Below are 25,119 nucleotides of genomic sequence, written 5' to 3' on the forward strand. Positions count from 1 at the left end.
ATTTAAGATAACAACTATTTAAATATAAAAAAAATGTATGCCTTTCCTGTTTGGCTTTGCGGTATTGTTCAATAGCCTAAGTAAAAAACCCTTTCTAATATACATTTTTAACATAAAATATGGCCAAAAATGTACTGAAAGGACAACAAATTCAACCTTAGTCCCCTAGGGTTAAAACAAATTTGTTTTCACTATATGAAATTATACTTTTTGTGTATTGTATATCTATTTTTTTTAAAATAACAATAAAAAATATGTCGATAAAACCCAAAGAGGCACAAGCGGTATAAAATGGATGGATGGATGTATAGTATGTTGACCATATATACACATAAAGATAATAGCAAAATCTAGTCACAGATGAGAGGAAAACGTATTTTAGGACAAACTGAACTGAAGTCCAGTTGCGATCTATCTCAACATGAGACTCCAGTGACCCGAATGAATGAGAATATCTGACGGTTTAGTCAGGGATGTTTATTCAAGAGAGATTCCATGGATCATGCGGAAGTGGTAGGTGCGTCACGTGTACTAATTTCAGCCAATCAGAATACCTAAGTGTGGACAACATTTGGACTGCTATTTATGTAATGCGTTATTGGGTTCTATAATATTTCATGCAGGTGACAAAAATATTTGTTGGTTATTTGATAAAGTGTAAAAAAAAAAAAAAATACTATATATTTTTAATTTTTTTAATATATAGTTTATCTACCTCGTCGAAAGTCTGGTGTGGTCCGACTGGACGCGATAACCCAACCCCATTTTTTGGGGGAGTATTAGTAAGTATATCGAACAGCATCGAGATAAAACTGGTATTGATTTCATGATATATAAGAAAATGTTCTATTAGCAAATAAGATATGAGTGTATAGTGACCTTGTTTAAGTCTATGTGATTTTGAAAGCGCCTTTTCTTTAACACACAAAGTCGTGCACCCCTAATGAGTGGACTATGCCGAGCAGGTTTAACCAATGGCGTATTTGTTATGGTACCAACCCACCAAACAGGCCTGGGATGTACTTTGACACCCAGCAGCATGACATTAGTAACACAGCAGCACATCCACTCTCTTCAACTTCGCTTCTTTCCACGCTTTTGACGACTGTCATGGAGTTGAACAATCTCTCCGCGGTGCTACATTCTAAGGGAGACCTGAGACTGGTACGCTCCCACATTAAAAATAACGAATATTGTAATTTAGGTGTGTATGTGAACTCAGTCAGGGGATCGATAAATATTTGCTTTTGTCCCCAGGAAACGCGACCTGTCCCCAAGCCAGGGCCAAATGGTACGAATTACACTTATTTTTTTCATTAACCTTCTTTCTGACGGTAGTTTACCACTCACACGTCACCAAAATTCTGACTTTCAACATGTTTATTTGGAAATACATATTCACGGTCGATGTTTTAGTTGTTTTAGACATACTTTTTAATATTGTCAGTCATTATGTTACATTTATACAAGTCAACCTGTCCAAAAAGGAGTTAACTAGTCGGGAGAAGCAGCTGCATGCACTTTTCCATCTATTACTGACAATTACTGGGAATTTAAATGATCTGTTCCAGGGTCAAACTGTTGCTTCTTGATTCTGTATATTGTTTCTTGCCACATCATGCTTCAAATTGTGCAGCTTCATTACAGCACATATTTTTTGGGGATGTGTTTAAAGTCTAAATTAAGTAATTTCAATCATACAAAAGGCTAAATAATCTAATAATATACAAATACAACAGTACTATGGCCATGAGGGGAGACCAAACCAATCAGAGCGTGCGGTTCAATATCATCACCACTGATTGGCTCAGCCTCAAGCAGCATTACTGTATTGAAATAAAAGACTGTGAAGGTGAATAATGGATGCAATTTAATTTGTAGAGGGCTTTCATAATTGTGAAAACCTTATTTAAAAGACCGTAAACAGTTTTTTATTCTTTAGCTGTGAAATTATTTAACTTTGATGAAATGAATGTATTGTGGTCATGCCTGGATCCAATTAACAGCAATAAATGATAGGTTGATTGGCAACACTAAATTGGCCCTAGTGTGTGAATGTGAGTGTGAGTGTTGTCTGTCTATCTGTGTTGGCCCTGCGATGAGGTGGTGACTTGTCCAGGGTGTACCCCGCCTTCTGCCCGAATGCAGCTGAGATAGGCTACAGCAACCCCGAACGGGACAAGCGGTAGAAAATGGATAGATGGAAATGAGGGATGACTGTATTTCTCTTTGAAGAATTAGCCACACAAAAACAATGGAAAAGCAAAACAAAGTTAATCCAGTGATCCTAACCGGATTGTGGACATTTCCACAAATAGCGTCCCGCTTTGTACAACATTTAATTCATATTTTTTCTGTAAAAGGTTTGGCTAAATACCTATTAGTTCGCATTTAGAGGTTGCACTTGCACAATACTGTATACTGTAACGATCCTAACAATGGCGGTTTTGTGGTTTGACTTCAGAGGTTTTGCTTCAGATGCACTCTGTTGGCATCTGCGGCTCAGACGTCCACTACTGGCAGCACGGCAGAATCGGAGACTTTGTGCTCACAAAGCCGATGGTGTTGGGACACGAAGCAGCAGGTCGGGTGATAAAAGTCGGCTCGGCGGTCAAACACCTTCAAGTGGGTGAGTGAGCTGGAATACTCTTGCAAATTCTGTGTAACGCCACACACCTCTATTTGTCATCTTCATTATATTTCAGGCGACCGAGTTGCCATCGAGCCAGGTGTGCCCAGAGAGACGGATGAGTTTTTCAAAAATGGACGCTACAATTTATCTCCCACCATCTTTTTCTGTGCCACCCCGCCCGATGATGGCAACCTGTGCAGATACTACACACACAATGCCAACTTCTGTTACAAGTAACCGCTAAAATGGCCTAACAATGCTCCTGTGGTCTAAATGCAACACTATTACTTAATCTTTTCCACACATCCTCCTTTTTTTTCTCCTCTTCAGGTTGCCTGATAATGTGACATTTGAGGAGGGTGCTCTGATCGAACCGCTGTCTGTGGGCATCCACGCATGTCGCAGGGCCGGCGTGACCCTCGGCAGTACCGTACTCGTCTGTGGCGCAGGTACAACAATCATCAAAACAAGTCACTCAATAGTTTTTCTGGCAATAGTCCATCCCCGTAGCGTAGGGTAGGGCAATTTGACTGGATCATCTCAGCACTTGTAAGGAATCCAGTTTGACATTTAGTGGGGGTTATTAAAAAATAAATGCTTAAAGGCCTACTGAAACCCACTACTACCGACCACGCAGTCTGATAGTTTATATATCAATGATGAAATCTTAACATTATAACACATGCCAATACGGCCGGGTTAACTTATAAAGTGACATTTTAAATTTGCCGCTAAACTTCCGGTTCGAAACGCCTCTGAGGATGACGTATGCGCGTGACGTAGACCGGCGAACACGGGTATGCCTTCCACATTGAAGCCAATACGAAAAAGCTCTGTTTTCATTTCATAATTCCACAGTATTCTGGACATCTGTGTTCGTGAATCTGTTTCAATCATGTTCATTGCATTATGGAGAAGGAAGCTGAGCAAGCAAAGAAGAAAGTTGTCGGTGCGAAATGGACGTATTTTTCGAACGTAGTCAGCCACAACAGTACACAGCCGGCGCTTCTTTGTTTACATTCCCGAAAGATGCAGTCAAGATGGAAGAACTCGGATAACAGAGACTCTAACCAGGAGGACTTTTGACCTCGATACACAGACGCCTGTAGAGAACTGGGACAACACAGACTCTTACCAGGATTACTTTGATTTGGATGACAAAGACGCAGACGTGCTACTGTGAGTATGCAGCTTTGGCTTCTAAACATTTGATCGCTTGACCGTATGTACGCAACTTTTTTTTGCGTATGTACGTAACTTTTTAAAAATATATAAGCTTTATGAAGCTTGGGTTAGGTGAACGGTCTTTTGGGCTGAGTGATTGTGTGTGTTGATCAGGTGTTTGAATTGTATTGGCGTGTTCTATGGAGCTAGGAGCTAGCATAGGAGCTAGGAGCTAGCATAACAAACACGCAGGTGTTTTTATGCAGGATTAATTTGTGGCATATTAAATATAAGCCTGGTTGTGTTGTGGCTAATAGAGTATATATATGTATTGTGTTTATTTACTGTTGTAGTCATTCCCAGCTGAATATCAGGTACCGTGAGTATGCAGCCTTGGCTGCTAAACATTTGAGAGCTTGACCGTATGTGCGCGTCACGTACGTAACTTTTAAAAAATATATAAGCTTTATGAACCTTGGGTTAGGTGAACGGTCTTTTGGGCTGAGTGATTGTGTGTGTTGATCAGGTGTTTGAATTGTATTGGCGTGTTTTATGGAGCTAGGAGCTAACAGAGGAGCTAGGAGCTAGCGTAACAAACACGCAGGTGTTTTTATGCAGGATTAATTTGTGGCATATTAAATATAAGCCTGGTTGTGTTGTGGCTAATAGAGTATATATATGTCTTGTGTTTATTTACTGTTGTAGTCATTCCCAGCTGAATATCAGGTCACCCCCGGCTCTCACAGCATCTTCCCTATATGAATAGCTTCAACTCCCCACTAGTCCTTCACTTGCACTTTACTCATCCACAAATCTTTCATCCTCGCTCAAATTAATGGGGAAATTGTCGCTTTCTCGGTCCGAATCTCTCTCACTTCATGCGGCCATCATTGTAAACAATAGGGAACTTTGCGTATATGTTCAACTGACTACGTCACGCTACTTCCGGTAGGGGCAAGCCTTTTTTTTATCAGATACCAAAAGTTGCAATCTTTATCGTCGTTGTTCTATACTAAATCCTTTCAGCAAAAATATGGCAATATCGCGAAATGATCAAGTATGACACATAGAATAGATCTGCTATCCCCGTTTAAATAAAAAAAATTCATTTCAGTAGGCCTTTAAAGGAAGTAGCAGTTTCTTTGGGCAGGCATTAGCCAAAAGGAGACTCGCAAATAACTTGTTAACAGAAACAGTCTGACTCATCATACAATAAATGGCGCTATAACCATCACGCAGCAACTTAACACACACAGGGCTACTTTTTGTACAATATAATACATCACACATAATTTCATATAATTTCTATTTACATCATGCCTGAAAAGGAGTAGGAAGAAGCAAAGCTTAATTAATCCTACCTATTTCCCACTAAAGAGCATTTACAAATGCATATGCTCATTCACGGTCTTCTTTCTGTAACACAATTACATCAGTGAATGATTAGTACAGCAGTTCACTCAATAGATAATTAAGTCGGTCATAATTAACCTACTGAAATGAAGAATAACTAGTTTTCAAAAAGGTTGAAGGTATTTCCCACAGTTCTTCCTTGTTTTTTGGAAGCACTTTTAATTTGAACAGCCTCTTAAACTGGATCATAATAGTTAGGGGTGTGGGAAAAAATCGATTCAAATTCAAATCGCGATTCTCACATTGTGCGATTCCGAATCGATTCTCATTTTAAAAAAATCGTTTTTTGTTTTTTAAAATGTATTTTATGTTATTTTTTATTTTTTTATTTTTTTTATTTTTTTAATTAATCAATCCAGCAAAACAATACACAGTAATAATACCATAACAATGCAATCCAATTCCAAAACCAAACCTGACCCAGCAACACTCAGAACAGCAATAAACAGAGCAATTGAGAGGAGACACAAACATGACACAGAACAAACCAAAAGTAGTGAAACAAAAATGAATATTATCAACAACAGTATCAATATTAGTTACAATTTCAACATAGCAGTGATTAAAAATCCCTCATTGACATTATCATTAGACATTTATATATATTAAAAAAAAGAACTAGTGTCACAGTGGCTTACACTTGCATCGCATCTCATAAGCTTGACAACACACTGTGTCCAATATTTTCACAAATATAAAATAAGTCATATTTTTGGTTCATTTAATAGTTAAAACAAATTTACAATATTGTAATCAGTTGATAAAACATTGTCCTTTACAATTATAAAAGCTTTTTACAAAAATCTACTACTCTGCTTGCATGTCAGCAGACTGGGGTAGATCCTGCTGAAATCCTATGTATTGAATGAATAGAGAATCCTTTTGAATCGGGAAAAAAATCGATTTTGAATCGAATCGTGACCCCAAGAATCGATATTGAATCGAATCGTGGGACACCCAAAGATTCATAGCCCTAATAATAGTACATTGCTTAACTTCTTTGCTTAATCCATTCCATAATTGAATTCCACATACTGATATGCTAAAGGTCTTAAGTGTGCATACAAATGTTTTAAGTTAGTTTTTCCTCTAAGATTATATTTCTCCTCTTTTGTTGAGAATAATTGTTGTACATTCTTGGGTAGCAGGTTTTAGTTTGCTTTGTACATAATTTTAGCTGTTTGCAAATGTACCTAATCGTGGAACTTCAATATTTTTGATTCAATAAATATAGGGTTTGTATGTTCTCTATATTCAACATTATGTATTATTCTAACGTATCTTTTGTGTAACATGGTTCGTGAATGAAGTGCACTACTACTAGTAGACACCTACTAGTAGCACAGACAACTTTTTTCTGTGCTAATACAGTGTAGTAACATTGCCTTCTTCATTGGATTTGGTTGTTAGCTATGTGTCAAACTCCAACCTGAAAAAGTGGATTGCATTTTGTCAGGCCCCTACCTTCACACCTGTACAATTTGGGTGTACAGGTGGTATAGCTCTTGAAGTCACTGAGGTAGGCAGCCCCTTGACCACAATAAAGTGGAAATCCTTCAGGGGGGAAACAAAAAAATAAAAGTAAAATAAAGTATTCAACAACATTTATTTTAAAGGGTAACTGCACAAGCACTTTTTGTGTTGTTCTCACTAGTTCCAGGTCCTATATGGCTGTTAAAGTGTCCCAACATGTTGGAATACATACTTACACTTCTTCTGTGCAGGTGAGATGTATGATTTATGATCTAGAACAGGGGTCACCAACGCGGTGCCCGCGGGCACCAGGTAGCCCGTAAGGACCAGATGAGTAGCCCGCTGGCCTGTTCTAAAAATAGCTCAAATAGCAGCACTGTAGCAGCGAACAGCTGTCTCGTCAGCTGATGCGCGAGCGGGTAACTGCGGCTGCTTGGCAACCAGCCAAACCCCACTTAATAAAATCATATTTTATTTTAGAGCACTTCCACATCCCTATTCACCTAGGCAACCCCAGGAAATGTATATAATTCGGCATTCAGTTTACATTCACGCGCAGGTATAACGCGGCGCGCTCCCGTCTCGTCTGCTGGTGCGCGAGCCCGGTAATTAGACAGCTGTGTCCAATCAAGGAGTACAAAAGACGCCCGCGCAGAGTGGAGAAAGGTTTGGTTCATTACAGATAACACAGAGTTGTGCCAAAAGTGTACCAAAACCAAAAGCTGAATGGACAGCCGGTAAGATTGCACTTTATTTCTCTTTGTGGGTGTGGCGCACCTGTTGGCAGGTGAGATGGGAGAGTTGTGTGCATGTAGCGTGCTTAGTCTGGACGCTAAATACACACAGTGTTTTGTGTAACTGTTGTTTAGTAAGGAAGTGTTGTGATTCTTTGCTTAGTTTGATAAATGTTGGAGCAGTTTGCTTCATCAGGAGGGTGAAGTCGCTCAACTTAAAGTGTTGGATTTAACTGTGTTGGATCATTGGCTGCTAGTGAGGGCATAGAAAAGGGGTATTTTTCTACCAGTAGACAGCGTTTAGGATTGAGTGTTTCACTGCTAAATTAATAATATATTTATATTGGATATGGATTTTAAATATGTATCTAAAATAGGTGGTTAATTGGTTAGGTATTTATGTATTTGCATATTGGGTTTTCTGCTGCATTTATCTATTGTGTTTCTGGTGTTAAATGTATTTTATATGTATCTTGGTGCATTTATGTTGAGACAATTTATTTAAAATCTGAATTAACTTAAAAGGAAAATATTAATCCATTTTCTTGCACTTGTTTAATTGTTAAGTGTTTGATAGCCTAATTAATAATTGTAAATTATGGGATTGATAATTGATTGATTTTTTTACAGTATGTTAATCTTATGGTGTTTTGTCCTTAAAGGTTTTTCACCTACTAAAGAAGCTAAAGGCTACTAAAGACAGCTAATGACCGCTTAAGAAACTAAAGTCTACTAACACTGCTAAAGACTGCTAAAAAGACTAAAGAAGAAAAAAGAAGCTGTTTCTTCGTTGGAAAAACTTTTGCAAACTAAAGGAAAATAAAAGGAAAAAAGTAACTACGGTCTGGTCTTTTGAGTGAAATCCAGAAGCCACATTCAGCATTGGTACATCCCTTCAAGTGTGGAATAAGCACAATGAAAAAAGCAAACCACTTGACAAGCACTTACCAGTGAGCTACCTCTATTTTTTTTAAATGTTATTTATTTACTAGCAAGCTGGTCTCGCTTTGCTCGACATTTTAATTCTAAGAGATACTAAACTCAAAAAAAAATTAAAAATCCAAGAAAATATTTTAAAGACTTGGTCTTCACTAACTGACAAAGAAACAGATAACAGATTTGGTGTCCAGTTCAAAGTATGACATGATTTATTTAAACATTTGAGAGTTGACTTTTGTATTTTACATGAGTTATTATTTGTACAAACATGGTGCAAAGTAATTCATGATTTGTTCAAAAATGTTAGTGGCTAGCTAGTTAAAATGGGATATTGTGATTTCACAAGACTGTCTTAGAAGTGATCATTTGAAAATGTTCAATTTGAAAATGTGCACTTAGAGAAAATATAAAAAAGTGTTGCATATTGATATTTATCTGTTTCTATGTATATTTATTGTGAGAAATCATTAAGATGATCAGTGTTTCCACAAAGATAAATATCATTAATTATTAATAATAACAGAGTTAAAAGTAAATTGAGCAAATTGGCTATTTCTGGCAATTTATTTAAGTGTGTATCAAACTGGTAGCCCTTCGCATTAATCAGTACCCAAGAAGTAGCTCTTGGTTTGAAAAAGGTTGGTGACCCCTGATCTAGAATAAACATAGAGGGAGCAAGGAAGTGAAGAAGCAGCAGATCACTCGATGATATAAACATAGGCACAAAAGTGATCACGGCGCCGCTATAAATAGTTTGTCTGCGTTATCGTTTCGAACAATAATACCACTAATACTTGGTTAATATTCAAGTCACAAAATGTAAATTGAGTATTGTCAGGGCGTTTTGATTGGTTATTTATCCGATTTCATGGGCGGAATAGTGGAGCTCCCATTGGCTCCGCTGTAAGAGAGCGTCATAGAGCGTCAAAAATAAAATGTGTCCGCTTCACTTTCTCCCAGGTGTACACATATTATGATGTAGAACACGTTCAATACACACATTTTTGTTTTGGCGTCGCCGGTGAGAAATTCAACTTCCTCGTCTCTCAAGGAAAAGCATCTAATTGGCTAACCCACACACTCTTTCATATATGTACACTATTAAAGAACTATAATAGGATACATTTCGAACTTGTCCCACCCATCTACAAGACAAAATTAAATCTGGTTGGATTTAATTTCTGACAACATTTTCGTATCGTTTTAGTCGTCGGGGCTGAGGGGAGGGGTCTGTGTTTCCGCGGACTCGCGAAGCCTGACACAGCCATGGGACAGAGATGAGAGAAGATATTAGTTTACCGTGTCCCTTTTTCAGCGGATTTCTCCGCTACTGCCAATAATTTTGTCAACTTTTAATTTTGTGAGTATGTTAAAATGTACTTTCTCAACTATAAAAACGTTGATTTGAGGGGGCCGAGCTTGCCAGCACACTTCCAGTATGTTTTTCTTTTTTTATGCAGTCTAACTCGTAAATGAACGTAAATAAAAGTCAACTATGTCAACACTGCAGCTGCACAAGCTATTACTACTGTAGCTGTTTAAAGTACATGATTAGAGTTAACTTAGTTATTTATTATCCTCCACTAGTAGTAGTAGTTGCCCTGTGTGCGTGTTTACCTACCTGGTACATGTTTATGTGTTCTGTCTCATGGGATTCAAGATTGCCACTATGTAGGGTACGAGGTGGGCGCACATTTAGACTGTACTTTGAAACACCTGCACTAGGCTATTTGTGCCGTGAGTAACTCTTGCACCATTCCCCCTCCATCTCCTGGCCATTGCTAGTCCTGTGCATTCGTGCCCCCTCCCATTTGCATGTCCCATTATTTCTGTTCTGTTGTTTTACTGCAATTTATCCGACTTTGTGTAATAGTTCCTGTTTCATTCGGAACACTTCATCCGTCCATCTTCAACCGCTTATCTGGAATCGGGTCGCGGGAACAACAGCTCCAGCAGAGACCCCCAGACTTCCCTCTCCAGAGCAACATTAGCAACTTCCTCCTGGGGAATCCCGAAGCGTTCCCAGGCCAGAGAGGAGATGTAATCCCCCCATCTGGTCCTTGGCCTGCCGCGGGGTCACTTCACAATGGGACGTGCAACGAGGACCCCTAGGGAGACGCTCGTGAGGCATCCGCACGAGATGCCCAAACCACCTAAGCTGGCTCCTTCCAAGCGAAGGAGCAGCGGCTCTACTCCGAGTCTCTCTCGGGTGACTGAACTTCTCACCCTATCTCTAAGGGAGATGCCAGCCACCCTTCTGAGGAAACTCATTTCGGCCGCTTGTATCCGCAATTTTATTCTTTCGGTCATGACCCACACTTCATGACCATAGGTGAGAGTAGGAATGTAGATTACTCGGTAGACAGAGAGCTTTGTCTTCTGGCTCAGCTCTCGTTTCGTCACAACAGTGCGGCAGAGAGACTGCCCCAGCTGCTCCAATTCTCCGGCTGATTTCCTTCTCCATCTTTCCTTCACTCGTGAACAAGACCCCGAGATACTTAAACTCCTCCACTTGGGACAGAGTCTCGTCCTCTACCTGGACTGTACAAACCATCGGTTTCCTGCTGAGAACCATGGCCTCAGATTTGGAGATGCTGATCCTCATTCCAGCCGCTGAACACTCTGCTGCGAACCGATCCAGGGAGAGCTGAAGGTCACGAACCGAAGGTGCCATCAGGACCACATCATCTGCAAACAGCAGTGACGCAACCGTTAGCCCTCCGAGACGTATACCCTCTCTGCCAGGGCCACGACTCTGCCTAGAAATCCTGTCCATGAAAATCACAAACAGGATAGGTGACAGAGCGCAGCCCTGGCGAAGACCAACCCCCACTGGAACGGATCCGACTTACATCCAAGCACCCGAACACAACTCTCGCTTTGGTTGTACAGAGATTGGATGGCCCTCAGCAGGGTTCCCCTTACTCCGTACTCCCTCAGCACCTCCCACAAGATCTCCCGGGGGACCCGGTCATACGCCTTCTCCAAATCCACAAAGCACATGTAGACTGGATAGGCATACTCCCAGGCCTTCTCCAGGATTCCCGCAAGAGTAAAGAGCTGGTCAGTTGTTCCACGACCAGGACGGAATCCACATTGCTCCTCTAGAATCTGAGGTTCGACTATCGGCCGGACCCTCCTTTCCAGTACCTTGGCGTAAACTTTCCCAGGGAGGCTGAGTAGTGTGATACCCCTGTAATTAGCACACACCCTCTGGTCCCCCTTTTTGAAAAGGGGAACTACCACCGCAGTCTGCCACTCCCTCTGCACTGTCCCAGACTTCCACGCAATGTTGAAAAGGCGTATCAACCAAGACAGCCCATCAACACTCAGAGCCTTCAGCATTTCTGGACAGATCTCGTCAACCCCCGGAGCTTTGCCACTGTGGAGTTGTCTAACTACCTCAGTGACTTCAGTCCGAGAGATTGACATTGATCCCCCATCATCCTTAGGCCCTGCTCCTGTCAGGGAGGGTGTGTCTGATGTATTTGGGTTCAGGAGTTCCTCAAAGTGCTCTTTCCAACGCCCTACGACTTCCTCATTTGAAGTCAGCAAAGTCCCATCCTTGCCGTTAAGGCTGAAACGACGCGTCGACGTAGTCGACGTCATCGGTTATGTAAATACGTCGACGCCGTTTTTGTGCGTCGACGCGTCGCATAATTACGTCACACTACCGTCATGGCGGAGCGCAAAGCAGACTGTGCGAGCGAGGGGAAAAACGCACGCCAAAAGTCGTCAAAAGTGTGGGAGTATTTCAATACACAGCCTAATAATGTTGTTGTATGCACAGTGCCGAGCGTAAATGTCCTATCATAGCAGCACAACGGCTATGAACGAACATTTGAAAAGAAAACCATCAACCATCAACTAGTCAATCGTCCGCGTTAGCATACGTTGTCATCATTACACAAAAACATGAATGTGTCATTTGTATCTGCTAGGGGTGTAACGTTATGTGTTTTGTATTGAACCGTTTCGGTACGGGGCTTTCGGTTCGGTACGGGGGTGTACCGAACGAGTTTCTAAGCTAAAGCTAACTTTAGCTGCTAAAGTCTTAACAAGTTGCTTTGCTCCTTCTGCGGCTGCCTCTGTCTCAGCACGCAGCATTGTCCCACCCACACAACCATCTGATTGGTACACACGCAGCATTGTCCCACCCATACAACCATCTGATTGGTACACACGCAGCATTGTCCCACCCACACAACCATCTGATTGGTACACACGCAGCATTGTCCCACCCACACAACCATCTGATTGGTACACACGAAGCATTATCAGCCAATCAGCAGTGCGTATTCAGAGCGCATGTAGTCAGCGCTTCAGCGTGGAGCAGATAGGTGTTTAGCAGGTGAGCATCAGGCAGCGGACTCTCCCCAAATGATAATAAACACCTCCCAGTCAACTACTAGTAACATCACTATGAGCCCGTTGACCTACTAGAAACTTAAACTGCAGCTCAGCTCACTCGCAGTCCTGGCTTCAGGTGAAGGCTAATTAGCTCTCAGTTCCAGCCACATCGACCCCTTCTGAGCGCCTATTTTCAGCTGCTGGGAATATTGTAAACAAGAAAAGAAGCAAAGCAAGTAGACATGCTAACCTTTCTTCATTACAACTGTTAGTCACTCACTGGAATGAGTAGAATTGGTTATTGTGTACTGTGTTGGACTGGATGTTTATTTTGCACATTTTAAAAGCAATACTTAATGTTTACAGTGCTCCAGAATATTTCGTTTTGCACTTTTTTGTATTGATGTTTATCTTTATTTTTGCACATTTTAGCAAATAAGCAATACTTTCACTTTTGTTGAAATGTTTACACTGTTACAGAAATATTTCGTTTTGCACTTTTTTGTATTGGATGTTTATCTTTATTTTTGCACATTTTAAAGCAAAATAAGCAATACTTTTACTTTTGAAATGCTTAAGATTTGCACTGGATGTTTACTTTTATATTTGCACATTAAAAAGCAAATAAGCTACTTTTAATTTTGTTAAATGTTAAAAGTTTTAAATGTTTACATGGTTACAGAATATTTTGTCATGTTGTTGTCAATGTTGACTGAATGGCCATACTTTTTTTTTTTTGTAAATAAAAGCCATGCCTTTTGAAAAAACTGGCCTACTTTTATTTTTTCATCTTCATTTTAAATAAAATAAAATAAAAAATAATCGGTAAAAGGAAAAATAATCTATAGATGAATCGAAAAAATAATCTATAGATTAACCGATTAATCGAAAAAAATAATCTATAGATTAATCGATAGAAAAATAATCGTTAGCTGCAGCCTTACTTGCCGTACACAGCTTGGATGGTTCCCTGCTTCCCCCTCCTGAGGTGCCGTATGGTCTTCCAGAACAGCTTTGGTGCCGCCCGATAGTCCTTCTCCATGGATTCCCCGAACTGCTCCCACACCCTCTGCTTAGCCTCGTCCACAGCCACAGCCGCTGCCCTTCGGGCCTGTCGGTACCTTGCAACTGCCTCCGGAGTCCCCTGGGATAACATACCCCGGTAGGACTCCTTCTTCAGTCGGACGTATTCCCTGACTACCACTGTCCACCAGGGTGTTCAAGGGTTACCGCCCCTTGAGGCACCTAAGACCTTCTGGCAACAGCTCGCAGCTGCAGCTTTAGCAATAGAGGCTTTGAACATTTCCCATTCCTGTTCAATGTCCCCAACCTCCACAGGGATGGCAGAGAAGTCCCGCCGGAGGTTGGAGTTGAAGTCCTTCCGGACAGAGGACTCCTCCGAACGTTCCCAGTTCACCTGCACTACACGCTTGGGTTTGCCAGGTCTGTCCAGAGGATTTCCCCCGCCATCTGACCCAACTCAACACCAGATGGTGATCAGTTGACAGTTCAGCCCCTCTCTTCACCCGAGTGTCCAAAACATACGGCCTCAGATCAGCTGATACGATTACAAAATCGATCATTGATCTTTGGCCTAGGGTGCTCTGGTACCAGGTACATCAATGAGCATCCTTATGCTTGAACATGGTGTTTGTTATCGCAAATCCGTGACTAGCACAGAAGTCCAATAACAATCCACCACTCAGGTTCAGATCAGGGAGACCTTTCCTCCCAATCACGCCAGTCGAAGTATCACTGTCATTGCCCATGTGCGCGTTGAAGTCCCCCAGCAAGACTATGGAATCCCTTGCCGGCGCCCCATACAGGACCCCATGCAAGGTATCCAAGAAGGCAGAATACTCTGAACTCTTGTTTGGTGCGTACGCACAAACAACAGTCAGAGTTTCCCCCCCTCCAACCCTAAGGCGAAGGGAGGCGACCCTCTTGTCCACTGGGGTGAACTCCAACGTACAGGCACTCAGCCGGGGACTCGTGAGTATCCCCACACCCGCCTGGGCCCTCACACCCTGAGCAACTCCAGAAGTGAACAAGGTCCATCCCTTGTCCAGGAGTGTGGTTTCAGAGCCCTTGCTATGTGTAGAGGTAAGCCCCACCAGATCCAACCGGTAGCGCTCCACCTCTCGCATCAGCTCAGGCTCCTTCCCCACCAGCGTAGAGACGTTCCACGTCCCGAAAGTCAGCCTCTCGTTTATGTGCATGGAATCATGCTGGGTCCCAGACTACCTCTGCCTGTTGTACCAAAAGAGGATGAGTGGGCCCTGCTTTGGCACGCATCAGTGCTCTCACATGAGCTAAGCCGCTCTAAATATTGAATGTGCCAAGTTTTATGCTGCCGATTCCGATAACAATCATCCATGTTTGAGATTGGCCGATACGATCACATGTTTTAACTGTATATTTTAAAAATATTGATGTGGTATGATATTACAAGTTTAACAATATCAACACAATATTTAGACTAGTTCTTTATTTCCTTGTATTATATACAATTGTTGGATCAAAACAAAGTTAATAGTAGATAATAACTAAACAAAAGCCAAAAATACTATCAATTACTTATTAAAATCCTTTGGTTTTTGCTGTCAAAGTCTTTTATTTCCAGAGAATTATTCCCTGAGTTTGTAAACCTTAACAAAAAATAATTTTGAGAAAATAACGATATTGATTTAATCACTCCTGTATTAATCATATACTGATACCTCCAAAGACATGCACCTGGGGACAGGTTGATTGGCAACACTAAATTGGCCCTAGTGTGTGAATGTGAGTGTGAATGTTGTCTGTCTAACTGTGTTGGCCCTGCGATGAGGTCCAGGGTGTACACCGCCTTCCGCCCGAATGCAGCTGAGATAGGCTCCAGCACCCCCCGCGACCCCGAAAGGGACAAGCGGTAGAAAATGGATGGATGGATCAATCCGCTCTCCCCTTTACGTATTGTGTACTGACTGTGACAATGCTGACACACCAACAGTTGTCATATTATCCTCTCTCTAGACTTGTTAATTTACTTGTTAATTTCCTGTTAATATCTGCTTGCTTTCTGCTACTATGTGGTCCCATCTACACTTCCATAAGTTTTCCTAATTACTTACTTATGTTACTTACATTGTGTTTTTTTTAAGCTAGTTTAGCGGTTAGCTTAGTTATAAACATGTCTGCTCCTGGTTTGCCCTCGGTGTGTAACATCAGGGTTTCCCTCAGCTTGCCAATTACCTGTAGCGCCATGGTGGCAGGGCTCGGAGCATGGTCAGTATGATGTCATCATTTAATTTGCATAACCGTTGATGATGCAAACATTTTCTACAAAGAAGGCTAAATTAATGTACATGCATTTTAAAAACAAATCTGTGTTATTAGTAATGTGTATTAAAGGCCTACTGAAACCCACTACTACCGACCACGCAGTCTGATAGTTTATATATCAATGATGAAATCTTAACATTATAACACATGCCAATACGGCCGGGTTAACTTATAAAGTGACATTTTAAATTTGCCGCTAAACTTCCGGTTCGAAACACCTCTGAGGATGACGTATGCGCGTGACGTAGCCCGGGGAACACGGGTATGCCTTCCACATTGAAGCCAATACGAAAAAGCTCTGTTTTCATTTCATAATTCCACAGTATTCTGGACATCTGTGTTCGTGAATCTGTTGCAATCATGTTCATTGCATTATGGAGAAAGAAGCTGAGCAAGCAAAGAAGAAAGTTGTCGGTGCGAAATGGACGTATTTTTCGAACGAAGTCAGCAACAACAGTACACAGCCGGCGCTTCTTTGTTTACATTCCCGAAAGATGCAGTCAAGATGGAATAACTCGGATAACAGAGACTCTAACCAGGAGGACTTTTGACTTCGATACACAGACGCCTGTAGAGAACTTGGACAACACAGACTCTTACCAGGATTACTTTGATTTGGATGACAAAGACGCAGACGTGCTACTGTGAGTATGCAGCTTTGGCTTCTAAACATTTGATCGCTTGACCGTATGTGCGCAACTTTTTTTTTGCGTATGTACGTAACTTTTTTAAAATATATAAGCTTTATGAACCTTGGGTTAGGTGAACGGTCTTTTGGGCTGAGTGATTGTGTGTGTTGATCAGGTGTTTGAATTGTATTGGCGTGTTCTATGGAGCTAGGAGCTAGCATAGGAGCTAGGAGCTAGCATAACAAACACGTAGGTGTTTTTATGCAGGATTAATTTGTGGCATATTAAATATAAGCCTGGTTGTGTTGTGGCTAATAGAGTATATATATGTCTTGTGTTTATTTACTGTTGTAGTCATTCCCAGCTGAATATCAGGTACCGTGAGTATGCAGCCTTGGCTGCTAAACATTTGATAGCTTGACCGTATGTGCGCGTCACGTACGTAACTTTTTAAAAATATATAAGCTTTATGAACCTTGGGTTAGGTGAACGGTCTTTTGGGCTGAGTGATTGTGTGTGTTGATCAGGTGTTTGAATTGTATTGGCGTGTTCTATGAAGCTAGGAGCTAGCAGAGGAGCTAGGAGCTAGCATAACAAACACGTAGGTGTTTTTATGCAGGATTAATTTGTGGCATATTAAATATAAGCCTGGTTGTGTTGTGGCTAATAGAGTATATATATGTCTTGTGTTTATTTACTGTTGTAGTCATTCCCAGCTGAATATCAGGTCACCCCCGGCTCTCACAGCATCTTCCCTATCTGAATAGCTTCAACTCCCCACTAGTCCTTCACTTGCACTTTACTCATCCACAAATCTTTCATCCTCGCTCAAATTAATGGGGAAATTGTCGCTTTCTCGGTCCGAATCTCTCTCACTTCATGTGGCCATCATTGTAAACAATAGGGAACTTTGCGTATATGTTCAATTGACTACGTCACGCTACTTCCGGTAGGGGCAAGCCTTTTTTTTATCAGATACCAAAAGTTGCAATCTTTATCGTCGTTGTTCTATACTAAATCCTTTCAGCAAAAATATGGCAATATCGCGAAATAAAAAAAAATAAAAAATTCATTTCAGTAGGCCTTTAACATTGTTTTTTTTATATTATATTGTTTTTCTCTATTTTTATAACTAATATTATTGTACATTTTAACACAGGCTGTATGCCAGGGCGGCCGTTGTTTTTTCAAGTAAAAGAAAGGTAATATTTAGCTAGTGACGAAACATGAGTACAATCTCCAATCCCCAGCAGGTTTCGTTGGTAAACAGCCTTTGGTGTGTTAGAACAAGCCGGGTAAGGGAGGTCGGCAAGTCAGATCCATAACTTCAGGACAATGATTGGCTCTAAGAGCAGGGCGAATCAGGCATGAGTGCAAAGCAGGGCTGTATGCGTGCCGTCGTTGGAGAAGCCACCGCCTTATCCCCAGTAATTCTGATAGGCAAGCAAATAGTTTATACCAGGGCGAGCAAGTATACCAAGCAACAGTTACACGGTAAAGCGGGGCTGCAACTCCTCCCCCTCGACCCAACATAAAACAGACAGGAGTAAAATAATCAATTGATAACCCCACTTTCAAATGCTGCACGAGACACTGCACATTGATATACCTGTAGTTCTGTGAAAATTATTGTCTTTTTTGCAAACTTAAAGAAAGTGACCAGTGTGTGATTTACTGCAATACTGTCAGTCTTTTAAGTTTTTTTTTTATGTTTTATTTTTTATTGTTCACACTGCACAGCTTTTATTTTTCTATAAATACTCAATGATAGTTTCTACCTCTGTTTGTATGGTTTGTTGATTTAGCACAGGACTAATATGTGGAAATGACAAATGAGGTAGTTGATACATAAAATAGTTTTTATGTATCCTACCATCCAAATCGCTGCCATTGTGTCCTTGGGCAGGACACTTAACCCTTGCACCCGGTGCCGCTCACACTGGTGAATGAATGATGGTGGTCGGAGGGGCCGTAGGCGCAAACTGGCAGCCACGCTTCTGTCAGTCTACCCCAGGGCAGCTGTGGCTACGAAAATAGCTTGCCACTACCAGGTGTGAATGAATGATGGGTTCTCACTTTTCTGTGAAGCGCTTTGAGTGTCTAGAAAAGCGCTATATAAATCTAATCCATTAATTAATTTATTTATTATTATTTATGCTATATTTTGTTTTTGGTTCAATCCTAGATGGGCTGTGACTTAAAGTTTAATTGCTTTGTAGATACACTGAGATTAAATCTAAATTCATTGTGTTCTTCATGGTGTTTTTGAAACCGCGCCAATTTTTCCTCAGAATTTTCAACTAACTTGAAGTGTTTTGTTTAGAGCAGCTGCCCCAACCTTTTTGTAGCTGCGGACCGGTCAAAGCTTGATAATTTGTCCCACGGCCCGGCGGGACAAACTTTTTCTTCATGAAAAAGTAAAATAATAAACGTGAATCCACTGTGTACTCATATACTCATATGGACCTTTATTAGCACATTACGCCAACAACGTAACAAGTATAATTTTTATTTTTATTAATTTTTTTGTCATGAAAAAATTAAAATAATAAACGTGAATCCACTGTGTACTCATATGGACCTTTATTAGCACATTGCGCCAACAACATAACATGAGTATAACATCAAAGTCTCTGGTAACTTCCTCTCTGCCCATTACATAAATAAAAAAATCATGTGGAAAAATATATAAATGACAAGAACCAGCAATTCCACACTACTGTCATTATGAATGTTATTTTTCAACAGCTGAAATAAAGTTGTCAGTTTGAACCGTCAGATAAGCCTCCTGCATGTTTGTGTGCCCGAGTCGACTCACAAGCTCCTCCTCTCCGCTCTCCCTCACCTCCTTCTGCCCAAACGCGCTCTGATTTTCGTTGCTATGGCAACGTTTACATTCCTTCAAAATAAGATGCAGATACAACATTAAAAACGAATATAAAGCGCATGAGATTTTTAACTCACCGTAACGCTAAATCAATGGGAGCCCTGAGCTTGTTTCTCTGCAACGAGACGGTCCCAACTGGGGGTAATGGGAGACAAAGACACCCGAAGTGTGTTGCTTATGTCCAGTCTGCTACGTTGTTTTGTTTTGGTGGCTGTCACTGCAGAAAATCCCGCTTCAGAAACAGATAGGATGTTGGAAATGGCAACAGTGTTTTCAGTGCTGTGGTGGCGATCTCGGCGTATTCTGCCATGACTTTAATCCGGAAAACAGGCAGAGTTTTTGTCTGAAATACACTTTTAAGGCTGCCGTCATTTGCGATCTCCAGCATTTGATCTTCTTCTTGAACAGACATGCTGAAATCATCTGCTTTGTTGACAAATGGGTCGCGGATCTGTTCCTTGGCAGTTCGTGGGTCTTTTGAAGTTGGGAAGTAGCGCTGGAACTCTTTTAAAAGCACAGACAGGTGATCGTGCAGCAGCTTGGTGAATGAAGGCGCAGGCTCAGTCTCACGCAAAAACCCCGCCAATGTTTGAAACATTTCCAGGTTTTTTGGGTTGGTGCACTAATTGTAAGTGTATCTTGTGTTTTTTATGTTGATTTAATAAAAAAAAAAATATATATATATATTAAAAAAATAATAATAATAAAAATCAAAAATTCTTCTGGGCCCGGTGGTTGGGGACCACTGGTTTGGAGGATTATTTGTGATATGTGCATTTTCAGAATGTGCTTGTTTTATTTTGCGCCAGAAGTAAAACAAAGAAAACAATCTGAAGTTGTCGTAGTTGTATTTTTAAGTTATTATGCCATGATTTTACCCGCCTACATAGGAATACATTTTTGGCCATGCGGCCCCTGAGCTAATATAAGTTTGACAACCCTGCTCCAGAGAATCGCGTGCGTCTTGCTAAAGGTAGAACGTTTTTCGGTGGCCAAATTTTTTGATGCGCCGCTAGTCAATAGTGTGTAAATAATGGGCTATATATCCATTCATAAAATGTATTACTTGAATTTGTTTCCATGTAAAATACGCACATTTTTAAAGGTGTGGTGGATTTTACCTTGCCATGGCGATCAGTTACACGAAGGGAACCCTGAACATGTTTAATCTCGTGCTCCAGTGATAATGTTACATTATAATGATACTCTGATACAGTTTTCTATGCCATTAGGAAGGCGATTATTATTATCATATGAGAGTGGCTTCACACTGTATGGGGACACACAATTAGTTGCTAGCCGCTTGCTGCTGGGGGACTAAAAATACATATAAATACAGTCCTTGTGTTTAGCAGTAAAAGACATTTATCGGCAATGGCGATCACATACTTTTTCAACCGATGCTGATCGGTGGCTGATCGATTAGCACATCCCTACTGAAGAGAGAAACTTGTGCTCGTGTGCTAATTAGGTTTTTTCTTATTCTACAGGACCAATTGGCTTAGTCAGTCTGCTTGTGGCCAAAGCAATGGGAGCTGCACAGGTTGTCATTACAGGTGAACACCATCATCCTTGTAACAAAAAAACAACAACACACTTACACCAAGCAATTTTTTTCTCTCCAACTGCCACATTATCACACTCAGATCTGTTCCCCGAGCGTCTGGCCATGGCCAAGGAGTTGGGTGCCGACTTCCAGTTGGTGGTGAAGAGAGGGGATGAACCTAAGCAGTTGGCCAAGAGCGTCGAGGACATGCTGGGAGCTCAGCTGCACATCACCATTGAATGTAGTGGTGTTGAGAGCAGTATTCAAACTGCCATCTATGTAAGTACACCAAGTACTGCTTCTTGTGTAGATTACTACCGGAGTTTATGTCAACAACATGTCTAGATTGACCAACTCTTCAAGTTTCGGTCCACTCTGTTCCTATTACTTGAGCAGACATTTATGACACATATGGTCGGCCACTTTTGTCGACATAAAAGTGGTCGACATACAATTTGTGGATCCATTGACGTGCGTTATAGTATTGTCAACGTCGTCATTATTGCTTGTGTGTTTTTTCAAAAGTTTATTTTTAAAGCTTCAGCACAGGACCACAAGTCATTTGTCAAACGTCGTTTTTATCCCCGTTTCCGCTACAAAGTCCCTAACAACATTTCTGAGATTTTTAGCGACCAAAAGACAGATTTCTGTGTGTACAAAATCATTTCTTATCACCCATTCTCCTTTATAGCTCTGTGAAAATGTCACAAGTAAATCCGCAATCAATATCTGTATTCGGTTATATCTACCACAGCTTATGTTGACAGTCAATCCAAGGGGCGTCAACTCAAACGGGTTCCACACTCAATCCACTGTATTATTATTTACTGTTACCAATTTCACACTTCATCTATTTGATTCTATAGTGTATACACTTATTATCACACTAACTTCAATACCTTTGATGCAGGACTACATTCAAATTATTTTATAGTGATAAAGCATCCATCACCATGGTTAGGTAAGCCAGGGGTGTCCAAACCTGTCCTGCCGAGAGCCATTTCGACAATTTGTAATATTCCAAAACAATTCAAAGTAGGTAGGCTGACCCAGGATTTCCACTGGATGTGTAACGGCTGCGGAAAAGCGCCGTTCTGTGGCGGCGCTGTCATGCTGCCTTTACGCCGTCTGGCAATCCCCATGGCTGTTCTGTTGCTGCTGAACAGCTACCCCGCAGAACGTTTCAAGCTTTGCCGTCCATCAATACTCCCAGGTGGGCGTCTATGACGGCACTCAATTGACTAGACTCATGGAAAAGACGACAATTTTGCCTTGCACGACAACTTAATTTTTTTGTAGCAAGCAACAACATCGTCCCTGGCGAGCGTTGTACACACACACACATCTCATTCCACTCTTGCTAACCACTCCCCTGCTTCCCTGGGCTCCATATCAGCTGGTATTTGACATAGGCCCCTATATAGCTGCCAGGGATATGCCTGTAATATGATTCTTAATTTTTAAACCTCCGGAATCAATGTGTGAACGAGGTGAATTTACGTCTGTGAACCTTTGACAAGTGTATAATATGATCCCCCTTGAAAACTGAGTTTTTAAAAATAAAATCATTTTGTGTTTGTTCATGACTTCCTGTCCAGCACAAGCAGATTTTAGCTAAATTGATCCGCCATGTTGCGGACTACCGGCAAAAATAGCAACTCTGCGTATATTTAGCACAGGGATGCGGAAGGGCATCGCTCCACAGGGGGTGTTACACATTGATTTGCGCATCCAGTGGAAATCCAGGGTAAGAAGTTATACAGTATATATTGTAAATAAATACTGCCTAGGGTATGTCAGCTTTGTGTTGTAAGTGACAAAGTGAGGTGCATAAAGTTTATCATTATTATTATCAACATTTCACCTTTTTTTGTAATGCCCTTTAGCTCTTTTTGGATTTGTGTTAAGTTTTATTTTAAGAATGTGCCATAGGCTAATAAACAAGCTGCAGGCTGCCAAGTAAACTGCTTTTCTGTGCTGTACCAGGCGACACGCTCAGGAGGCGTGGTGGTGCTGGTGGGCCTTGGATCCGAAATGACTAATGTTCCTCTTGTCAACGCGGCCACCAGAGAAGTTGATATCAGAGGCGTCTTCCGCTACTGCAACACGTACGTTAACTTTTCTCTGCCTAAACAGATGATGTCGTGAAGATGCTTGTGTAAATTCTCAACATTTTTTACCGCCTCCAATAATCCCACACTACTAATAGGCAAAGAGTGTGTGTCCAATATTCCATCAAATGCCTTGCTTACTGTGTTGTAGCTGGCCTATGGCAATCGCCATGTTGGCATCAGGAAAGGTGAACGTGAAGCCTCTGGTCACCCACCGCTTCCCCCTGGAGCAGGCGGCCCAGGCTTTTGAGACCACACGTCAGGGCCTGGGGATAAAGGTCATGTTGAAGTGTGACCAGAATGACCAGAACCCTTAAAGTAACCAACACACTGCAGTGAAACTATGGGGGACAGTTAACGGGGGATTTTATGTGACCAATAATTACCTTGAATGTAATTTTACATCATGAAAAAAATAGTGAGATTGACTTTTTTTTTAAATTTTGTCTTGAAACACTGATTTTACACTTTTTAAAATATGTTACTTAGTTTGGTACGACGCCACTTGCATTGCTTAGTTGTTACCAGAAGGGGGAACCAGAGCATCAAATTACAATCTACATAAACTGTCAAGACTCGTTCCAACTATTTTACTGAAAAAAACAAACAAATCAGTGAACCATTTACATTTTTATCATTTTGTAAAAAAGGTTAAAGCAGTTCAATATGTTCAAAAGATGGATGGATGGACTTTGTGAAGATGACAAAATGAAAGCATCCTGCAGCAATAAACCATATAAACACCCCCTCTTCCAAATAATACCATCAACATTATTCTATTACACATTGCTTTAACATGTCAATATTTTTTGCCTTGATTGCTGTCACACTCAAGGGTGGAGTAATTGATTGGAATATTATTCATATTGTATTTGGACTGTGTGAAGTAGAATACAGCATGAAATGTGCCTAAAATGTATACATGAGATATTCTTAATTACTTTAATTCCAATGCAATTCAGGTTTGTATCTTAAAGAGCTGAATAGACTACTGTAGTGGCATATTTATAAATTGTTTATTCTTGTAAGCATTAATAGAGCCTTTATGATGCCATGAGCACAATGGCCCCTTAACAACAAACACACACATTTTCCTGCAACCTTGACATGGTAACAATGTATTTGAACCCTTTTTGTGTATAGTATTTAAGTAAAATTTATTTTCTATATACATCATAAACCCCACCCATGTATCCCATCAATAAACCATATAAACACCCCCTCTTCCAAATAATACCATCAACATTATTCTATTACACATTGCTTTAACATGTCAATATTTTTTGCCTTGATTGCTGTCACACTCAAGGGTGGAGTAATTGATTGGAATATTATTCATATTGTATTTGGACTGTGTGAAGTAGAATACAGCATGAAATGTGCCTAAAATGTATACATGAGATATTCTTAATTACTTTAATTCCAATGCAATTCAGGTTTGTATCTTAAAGAGCTGAATAGACTACTGTAGTGGCATATTTATAAATTGTTTATTCTTGTAAGCATTAATGGAGCCTTTATGATGCCATGAGCACAATGGCCCCTTAACAACAAACACACACATTTTCCTGCAACCTTGACATGGTAACAATGTATTTGAACCCTTTTTGTGTATAGTATTTAAGTAAAATGTATCTTCTTTATACATCATAAACCCCACCCATGTATCCCATCAACTATGCATTTTTAGAAGCAAAATAATATCATCTTAATTAAATAATTGTTGGTAGTTTTAAGAATAGTTTGATTCCTCCAAATTAATATATATGTGAAGCTTAGGAGAGTCCATGTCAGAGGTAACCATAGAGTTGTTGTTGTTTTTTTGTGATACTCTCAGGTTTTGCTGAATTCTTAGTTTGCCATTGATACATTATACAAGTTTATACAAATAGGAGGGCTGACATTGATTTTAATCAC

General features: G+C 40.7%; 1 protein-coding gene across 1 annotated transcript; it reads left to right on the forward strand.

The window, feature by feature from the left end:
- The first annotated feature begins 843 nt into the window (after nucleotides 1–843).
- On the forward strand, nucleotides 844–25,119 carry LOC133664364 (sorbitol dehydrogenase-like). The gene is made up of 9 exons (XM_062068911.1): nucleotides 844–1,164; nucleotides 1,258–1,291; nucleotides 2,465–2,629; nucleotides 2,706–2,865; nucleotides 2,963–3,081; nucleotides 21,036–21,101; nucleotides 21,192–21,370; nucleotides 23,078–23,199; nucleotides 23,354–25,119. The coding sequence occupies exons 1-9, from the start codon at nucleotides 955–957 to the stop codon at nucleotides 23,517–23,519; spliced, it is 1,221 nt and encodes a 406-aa protein (XP_061924895.1). The 5' UTR covers nucleotides 844–954; the 3' UTR covers nucleotides 23,520–25,119.

The sequence above is a fragment of the Entelurus aequoreus genome, linkage group LG02 (genome assembly GCF_033978785.1).
Source record: "Entelurus aequoreus isolate RoL-2023_Sb linkage group LG02, RoL_Eaeq_v1.1, whole genome shotgun sequence".
Lineage (NCBI taxonomy): Eukaryota > Metazoa > Chordata > Actinopteri > Syngnathiformes > Syngnathidae > Entelurus > Entelurus aequoreus.

Excerpts from the sequence above, each read along its gene's own strand:
- LOC133664364 (XM_062068911.1), top strand. The coding sequence starts at position 955 with ATGCCGAGCAGGTTTAACCAATGGCGTATTTGTTATGGTACCAACCCA. Across the intron at positions 2,866-2,962 it reads AATGCCAACTTCTGTTACAA|GTTGCCTGATAATGTGACAT; the intron begins GTAACCGCTAAA and ends TCTCCTCTTCAG. Across the intron at positions 21,102-21,191 it reads TGCACAGGTTGTCATTACAG|ATCTGTTCCCCGAGCGTCTG; the intron begins GTGAACACCATC and ends TATCACACTCAG.